Below are 8,521 nucleotides of genomic sequence, written 5' to 3'. Positions count from 1 at the left end.
GCGGTGCGCGCCACCCGACGCACTGTTCCGCGCGTATTACAGCGGAACGCTAATATCCTCGTTAATCACATCCCTTTCGTCATCTGCACTTACTCTTATCACACGCGAATATCAACATCCGTATAAACGTTCTTTTAAGACGCAAAAAGCGGTCGGAACAGTTTTACCGCCCATTTCGTTCCCGCCGTTTCAAAGGTCACAAAAAGCACCGCCCCGTGGTCGAAAGCTGAGAATTCTTTTAGGTTACAGCTTTCGCGTTATTCTTTTACGATACGAGGCAGATTCGATTGTTCTTTTTTCCGTGCTATTTCAACAGCGAGATAACCATCGATCGGGGAGCTGTTTCCGTGCAAAATCGACCTAAGGATTTTTTTCTCGTAATCGACGTTCTACATTTCCCGCCAACATGGCAAATATGGCGGGGCACGTCTCGTTTCCCGCCAAACCCTCGGCGGAGCTCTCGTATGGCGCAGCTCGGTCGTGCACAGCGGTACGGTTGATCGTGTTTTCCCTGCGGTTTCCCACGAGCTTTCCCAGCGAAAATGGGACAATCGGACGACGTCGAGGACTCTACTTACAGTAGACACCAGGATTTGTGTCAAAAGCTGAATATGGACGCGACCGCCGCGTCCGAGGCCTGGAAATCTTATGAGACTATTCGACAGAATTACACTCTCGAGGTATTTTTTGAATTATTCGTTGCACTGGCTGCCTCGGGCCTCGCTTCGCCCGTACGATTAAGTTCACCTAGATCTCTACCCACAATCCGCGGATGCGCCGTTTTCAGCGTCCCTTTAAGATCTGCGGGTCGATTGACTTCCTTCTATTCGACAAGCAATGTCGTCAACTTCGCGGCTCATTCTGCCCGACGATCAAGGCGCACCAATTTTAAAACAACACGGTAGATGTTTCGTGCTTGGTCTTGGTCCCGAGATCGCCGGGAATTCCTTTATCTAACGAAAACGGTTTCTTTGGGGAAGACTACCTGTTACTGCTTCTCCCTACGTTATTTGTATTCGCAGCTGCAATCGCTGCACCTTGCACCTTTTACAATTTATTAGAGTCTATCAGTATGATCCACTTTTTGTGTACGATGGCTCCTGTTTGATATTTATACATCCAGTTTTCCAAAGCGGCGTACGAGTGCAGAGATTATTTTGTAAGCATAGGTGCGAAGTGCTGATAGGTTTCATGAAAAGGGAGGGGCTTTTATCAAGAAGCTAAGTATGTTGAGATACTTTAGTTGATGGATCCGGTCTCTTCTTCGAGTACCGTTTTGAGCTTGCACCTCCGATCTGATATGTTCTGTATAGCTGATTGTCCCTGTTAATGACTCTGTTGGGTTTTTTCCGCAGGGAGACCAGCTGCATTGGATAGGATGCGCGTTGTACGTGGCGTGCCGTAAATCTTCTATACCTACTGTTGGAAAGACGGGCACTAACGTCGAGGGCAATTGTGTCTCGCTGACGCGTTTGTTGCAATTATGCAATCTCCCGTTGATACAGTTCTTCACGAAGAGCAAGTTCTGGGCGGACATGGCCAACATGCCGCAGGACTTTCGCTCAAAGATCGAGAAGCTCGAGGGGAACTTCTCCGTTTCTATGGTTATATTCAAGAAGTACCAGCCGATCTTCACGGACATATTCAAGGATCCGGTGGACGATATTTCGCGGCCACCGAGGTCCAGGAGGCACAAAGCGATACCGTGCACGCCTGCCAGAGTATTCGAATTCTGTTGGACGTTATTTATTTGTATAAAAGGAGCCTTCCCGGATATCTCCGATGATCTGGTTAACTCGTATCATCTGCTCTTGGTTTGCTGCGATCTTATATACAGCAACGCTCTGCTAGCTAATAGGAAAGATCTTCTGAATCCTAATTTCCCAGGTAAATACACGCTGTCCCTAATTTGAATCGGATAGGGCATTCTTTTCATTCGTTTATTCATCCGCAGGCCTGCCACCAAATTTCAACGACGAAAATTACACTCCGCCGCAAACAGCGAATTGTATAGTCAGCCTGCTATGCGAGCGGCACGAAGCTATCGCTGTCGAAGCTAAAGTCATAAAGGAGTACTACCTGAAGAATCACATTAATCATTTATTTAACGAGAGAGTTCTACGTGGGGATCAGTCTAACTTCACCGGCATCCTGGAAGCTTTGAACTTCGACGGCAACAGCAAAGCTATCAACAGAATGTACGAGCAACATGTACTGAGCGTCGGGGATTTTGACGAAAGAATCTTCTTAGGTAAAGATCGTTTTTCATTTATTTATATCTAGAATATACCTAAACCTTACGGGGACCTTCCGGTCTAGAACCCCAAAAAATAGGTGATCTTTAGGAATTAATTAAAGGAAAACTACTATATATAATTTAATGGGACTTTTTGCATTGTATTAAGGATGTCTTAAATTATGTAAATATATTTTTTATTTTATAAGTAATCATTGCAGATGGCACTGGGGAGTCGTCAAAGTCAAGGCGTCAAAAAATTGATCCAAATCGGTGGGACCTGTATCTCCAAAAGTTATTATCCGATTCGAGTGAAACTTTTTTTATTTTGAAGGATATACTTCTGGCAAGGGGGAAACTAGAACAAATTACAAAAATGACATTTTTTAGAAAATAACGACACTTGAAGTTTGAAATCACTTTTTCCCTATATTTTTCATCCTTTCAACGCCTTTGAAAATTAAAATTTTTCAATTTATTGTATTTTTTTCTGGTATCCCCCCTAGCCAGAAGTATATTCTTCAAAATAAAAAAAGTTTCAGTGGAATCGGATAGTAACTTTTGGAAATACAGGAGGTCCCACCGTTTTGAGAACATTGTTTCGAGAAAAACGCGTTTAAAGTTTTACTTCGGCGCCGAGTGGCTGGTTGTTGCCCATGCATTTGCTGCTACTCAAATGCCTATAACTTCGGGAATTTTACGATTTTCAACAAATCCTTTTAAATACGTATTCCTAAAAGGTTGAAATTCGAAAAATGAAATAAAAAAAAAATCAACTTTTAGACCGGAAAGTCCCCTTAATCTTGCTCACCACTGTGGCAACGATGCTTGTAAATAAAGCACAATAATGCTGTACGTTGCATGTTTGAATGCTTAGTTTATTGGGATTCTGCTTCGAAAGATGTCGACGATAACGTAGGTTGCTTTGAAACTGTAAATTCAAGTTTCCTGTACATAACTTCACAGTGCTTTCAATTTCCCTTCCCTTGTTTTGCTGTACATTGATCGAATTCCACTTACGCCCGAATTGCCCGTGATTTTCATTAAGGTAGGTTTTTCTATACGCGACTGGACGCAACGTAAAGAACTTCAAAGCCGATTTTCTGGAAAATAAAGCGCGATATAAAAAAAAGTTACTCTTTCCTTTCTACTTATAACAAGTAAATAAGTCGAGAAAAAGGAATAAGATTTTTTTATATTGCGCTTCATTTTCGAGAAAATCGACTTTGAAATTCTTGACGATGCGTCCAGTCGCGTATAGGGAAAGCTACCCTAATGAAAATCGCGGGCGATTTGGGCGTAACTGGAATTCGTCCATTGTGTGATCAATGTTAAAATCGTAATGTACATATGAAATTAAAAACGATATAAGGCTTTTTATCGCACTGCTCGCAAGTAAGTGGCTGTGGCCAGATGCGTTGTGTTATATTAAATTTATCTGTATATGATCAGTTATCTCGTGAGATATCTGTGCAGATCTGTAGATCTGCTTATGTTTCTCAATCTGCATTTATTAATAAAGGACAGACAGAGCGCCAGGTTATTTTATTTTGTCTTTTCATAATTTTCATTTCTCGCTGTTAACCAATTTGTGTCTGCTTTGCCTTGGCTGTGGTTTACAGCTGATTGGAGACGAGTCAGGCTAAACGGAATATCGAGCTTGGAAATAGTTGGAGGAGATATAGCTTATGCTAAGTTGTCCAAACATATTTCTATGAAAGGTAGGTTTATAATGTACGGAATGCTTCGCATTGTGCTGCGAAACTTAATGGTAATGTTGAAAATGTATTGCTGTAAAAACCCCTGCTTAGTTTAAATTAATTTTATTTCCTCTGCGACGTTGCTTTTAAACTGTTCTCTTGATTGCGTGTTCGGTCACGTAAAAGAAGCAAATGTTAATACTAATTACTTGCAAACAGTTCTTCGCATGCACCACACGTGATCTCATTCTGTTTCAGGTCACGATGCTAGCAATAATATTGGTTCTCCTACGCAAATGAATGTTGGCGACCTACAGGAGCAATTTCAGATGAAACGGGAGCAATACAGCGGGGTAAGTGCTAAACGTGCCATCTGTACTGTTCGCCAGTGATGAGATTTCAATTATATGTATTCGTACGATGACACCTTTCGTAGCAGATACAGCATTTAGCTCCACCCACACCGTTAACTGGACGTGGCTATCTCAGACCGAAAGATATTACCAATGTAACACCAGTGTCCACTGCGACGCAGAGTGTGATCAGACTACAAGCTATGCTGGCGGGTCAAACCTCCCCCAGCGAAAACTTGCTGCAGATATTAAACAGCTGTTCTCACGACGTGAAGTCACTCGTTGAGTCGAAGGCGAAGGAGATCGGGGAGCACTTCTGCGCCAATTACAACAAGACTACGAACGCCAACGAAACCACCCCGGACTTCGGAAAGAAGAGGCTTTACCTGGGTCAGACTCTATTCTACAGACTCTTGGAAATGATTCTGAACGACGAGAAACGGAAGAAACCGAATTACGACGTGACGGTGCGTTGAAGGATAGTTGGGAGCCGAAGTAATGTAGAATACAAGTCCTAAGTAACATTTGTATTGATGTGTTGCAGAATCTTCTGATGAACGAGGTCTTCATTCAGTGCCTGCTCGCTTGTTGCCTAGAGATCGTCATTTACTCGTACAAGAGTAACGACAAAGTCTTCCCGTGGATCCTGAACGCGCTGAACCTGGATGCTTACTACTTTTACAAAGTGATAGAGATCATAGTCAGAGCGGAGGACCAGTTGTCTCGCGACGTCGTCAAGCATTTGAATCAAATAGAGGAGAAGATCTTGGAGTCGTTGGCTTGGCAGAGCGACAGCCCACTGTGGGCAGCGATACAGTCCACGACAGAGGGTGTCCCGAGCTGCGAGGAGGTTTCCTTGCCTGGCACACTGGAGACAGTCGACGCGAACATCCCCGGGCAGCCTGTGTTGAGAAGAATCGCCCTGGATCGCGGCACAACACACCACGACGTCCAACAGAGCCCCATTTCATCCGCCTCGGAAAGATTTCAGTCCCCAGTGGCGGCGTCCGGCGTAGCAAAGAAGCGCCTGTTTCCCGACACCAGGATCGGCGGGCAGAGCGTGCTGCGAGTGGCCGGCCAGAGCGTGCTACCGTCCAAAGTCCTGACCATCGACGGCAACTCCAGGATACTCCTGCTACCGGAGCAGATCACAGTCCCCAGGTCCTCCAGCGTGCAGACCACGACCGCCACGATGCAGACGCACTCGGTGAACAGGGAGCCGGCGAAACCGAAGCGGACCGGCTCCGTGGCGCTGTTCTTTAGGAAATTCTACAATCTCGCCAGCGTGCGCATGCTGGACCTGTGTAGCTCGCTGGAGATCATGGACACGGACCTGAAGAAGAAGATCTGGACGATCTTCGAGTACTCTGTGAAAGAGCGAACGGACCTGATGAAGGACAGACACCTCGATCAAATCTTAATGTGTGCAATCTACGTAATATGCAAGCTGGCGAAGATGGAGAAGAACTCGTTCACGGAGATCATGCGGTGCTACCGGTTGCAGCCGCAAGCCGAGTCCCACATATACAGATCGGTGCTTATTGCCAAGATGTCCGGGAACGAGCAACAGAAGGGTAGCGAGGAGACCGGCCAGAAGGATGTCGGGAATAAGGAAGCGAATGTCGCGCCGCCCACGCCCACGAACATGGCTGGGACCTCGCAGAATTTCGGCGAGGAGACGCGCGGAGATTTAATCAAGTTCTATAACACGGTCTACGTGCCGCAGGTGAAGGAGGTCGCGAACAAGCTGGGGCTAGCGCGCGGCAGTGTGATGAACCTGTCGCTGAGTCCACTGCCAAAGGGTAAACCCCCAGCTAGTTCACCTGTCAGGCGCGTCACTGGCAGCATCATGACGCGTACTTGGGACCCGAAAGCCATCTCTGCTTCCCCAGCTCCGCAGCTTAGTTATTGCTTTAGTCGTAGTCCTGCTAAGGTAAGTCAAAGTGGAGCTTGTATTTGATATGTATCGTGGAATAACTTACCTCAAATCAGAGTTGGGCATTAACTCAATAGAAAAATAATTACATAACGGATCGAATCAAATTTTAAAATTCCTTTAACTTTAGATTATTTGAAGAATATTCCAGAATTTATTCGACGAATAAAATTCATTTTTTTTATTTGTCGAGCATTTCAAATTCAGCGTTGAATAAATTTTTCAACTTTAACATTGACTCTATTCGACGTCAAATAAAGTTAAAGGTAAAGTTGACAATTTTATTCGACGCTGCAGTTAATAATAAACTCGACACATGACGAATAATTTTTTTAACTTTTTAACTTTTTTTATTCGTTATTCGAAATTTTATTTAAATAAAAACTTCGCTTATCTCTGCCTCAAATATCTTTGTTCCTGTTGGTAATATGGGTACATTGGATAATTAGGAAAAGTTTGCACAAGTTTTTCCGATTTATTTTCCAGGATTTGGAGGCTATTAACAAGATGATGATATCCGTGGACCCGAAGCGGTCAGTGGGCAAGCGACTTTTATCAGACGACACCGACGTGGAGATGTCGGAGGGGACGTCTCCCATAAAGAAGACTACCGCATTCGCGCGTAAATTGGAGAACATCATCGGGGAGCGGCGTACGCAGAATCAATAAAGGGAATCGGGGATAGACTGCCGAGAATCGAGCACGGGTAAAGAAACGTGGAGAACGTTAAGAGAATATATCCGCCCCCGTCGACTGACGGGGGAGTTGTCGATCGGGAACCAAGCGAGACAGGGGAAGCAATTTTCAGTACTGAAGGTTTAGGGCTCGCTTCTGTTTCTTTCGGCTGTGCGCGGCTTAAAATAAACGAAATATTCGCTTCTCAGGTATGATCGTGTTAGAAACAGAGAAAAGGCCTGCATGGATCGTGTTGTAATCGTACGCGCGGGTACGATACGCTGTATTGAGTAAAGTCAGAATTCTGTTTCCAATGGGGTTCTTTTAAATGCGCCACGGAGGGGCGCGATTCCAAATGATATGAATTTTAAATATCATACAGCAGATGTATGAATGTGATTTATTTTTACACGACGAGAAGTAGCTTTTTAATACAGGCTTGGGAGGAAAAACAAAGGAGATTTGGAAACTGTTTCGCTGGGAATTATTCTGACTTTTATTCATATCACTCATCAATGGTACTTTGATCGAGCTATGTACTCTCTCTCTCTCCCTCTCTCTCTCTATCTATCTATCTATCTCTCTGAAGATATATATAAATTAAACACACACACACACACATATATATAAAATTTTATATATATATATATAAAATATACATATGTATGATTTTGTAAAAGTTACGGCCATAGATGGTAAAAGGACTCTATTTTTACCAATAGATTTAAGCGTGCTGCGAAGGCCAACGAGCGCTCAAAGCATGCAAATACGATTTGGGTGATATTTAATTAAATTTAATAGGCTAGTAAGTTCGATGCTGCAAAAAGGGGATTTTCAGTCGTTTAATCGTCCAATGTATTCTCGGTCCTTGAGTGTAATAACTTATTTGCGTCTCTCGAGATATTTCCGCTCGTCCGGGCGAGCCGAGACTCCCGGCTGCCCGTGGGCGCGCGACGCGTTGCGTTTAGGTATAAGAGATTTTTTTTCTTTTCAAATTTGACTTTTGATCTCATTAATCTGTCTTTTATTACCAAACAATATATATAAATTACAATTCTTATTATTATTAATATTATTATTGTTATTGTTAAGGTGAGGATGTGACATTCGAACGACTTCGGATCGGGAAAGGAAAGCCTTGCTTTTCCGTTCGAGCAGTGTACAGCCGCGGAGTAATCTCGCGTGGCAAAAGTTTCTTAGCGACGATCCGTTCCCTCGGATGGGAGGTCGTGGCATTATCGAGTCTTTCAGTATCATCGTTCGCGCAACGATTCTCCGAATGTGTGTATTTGCAAATTTCTCGAGCTAGAGCGGCAATTCGACGAGGGGAGGTTCGATTGGTCGAGATGTTGTCTTCTCATTGCGCAATTATGGCAGTTCCTCTAACGACCCAATTTTTTTGTTTCCTTTCTTTTCTTCTTTTTTTTTTTAGATAAAACAAAAATGTAAAGAGTTTTATTGGCATATAATTATTATTAAATAGTTTATATGTACATAGTATTGTAATTCGAAGGTACAGTAGAAATAATAAAAGTCGAAAATTTTATATGTTACATCTGTTTTAATATAATGTTAAGAATTATGTCTGTGGTGGTAGATTTTGTACTCTTTCTCATTTGTG

General features: G+C 43.4%; 1 protein-coding gene across 4 annotated transcripts; it reads left to right on the top strand.

Moving 5' to 3' along the window:
* Nucleotides 1-403: 403 nt before the first annotated feature.
* On the top strand, nucleotides 404-8,446 carry LOC143378873 (retinoblastoma-like protein 1). 4 transcript variants are annotated; one of them, XM_076830927.1, is made up of 8 exons: nucleotides 404-680; nucleotides 1,356-1,887; nucleotides 1,955-2,251; nucleotides 3,859-3,957; nucleotides 4,195-4,289; nucleotides 4,376-4,756; nucleotides 4,834-6,222; nucleotides 6,712-8,446. In XM_076830927.1, exons 1-8 carry the CDS (start codon nucleotides 543-545, stop codon nucleotides 6,892-6,894), a joined length of 3,114 nt encoding a protein of 1,037 aa, XP_076687042.1. In that variant the 5' UTR covers nucleotides 404-542; the 3' UTR covers nucleotides 6,895-8,446. The 4 variants fall into 4 exon arrangements, with proteins under 4 accessions (XP_076687042.1, XP_076687044.1, XP_076687040.1 ...); XM_076830925.1 differs by having other exon boundaries at nucleotides 409-680; nucleotides 4,373-4,756; XM_076830929.1 differs by lacking the exon at nucleotides 3,859-3,957 and having other exon boundaries at nucleotides 407-680.
* Nucleotides 8,447-8,521: the final 75 nt, after the last annotated feature.

The sequence above is a fragment of the Andrena cerasifolii genome, chromosome 2, assembly GCF_050908995.1.
Source record: "Andrena cerasifolii isolate SP2316 chromosome 2, iyAndCera1_principal, whole genome shotgun sequence".
Taxonomy (NCBI): Eukaryota; Metazoa; Arthropoda; class Insecta; order Hymenoptera; family Andrenidae; genus Andrena; species Andrena cerasifolii.
Note: the sequence above shows the minus strand (reverse complement) of the source record. Positions and strands in the feature narration are given on the sequence as shown.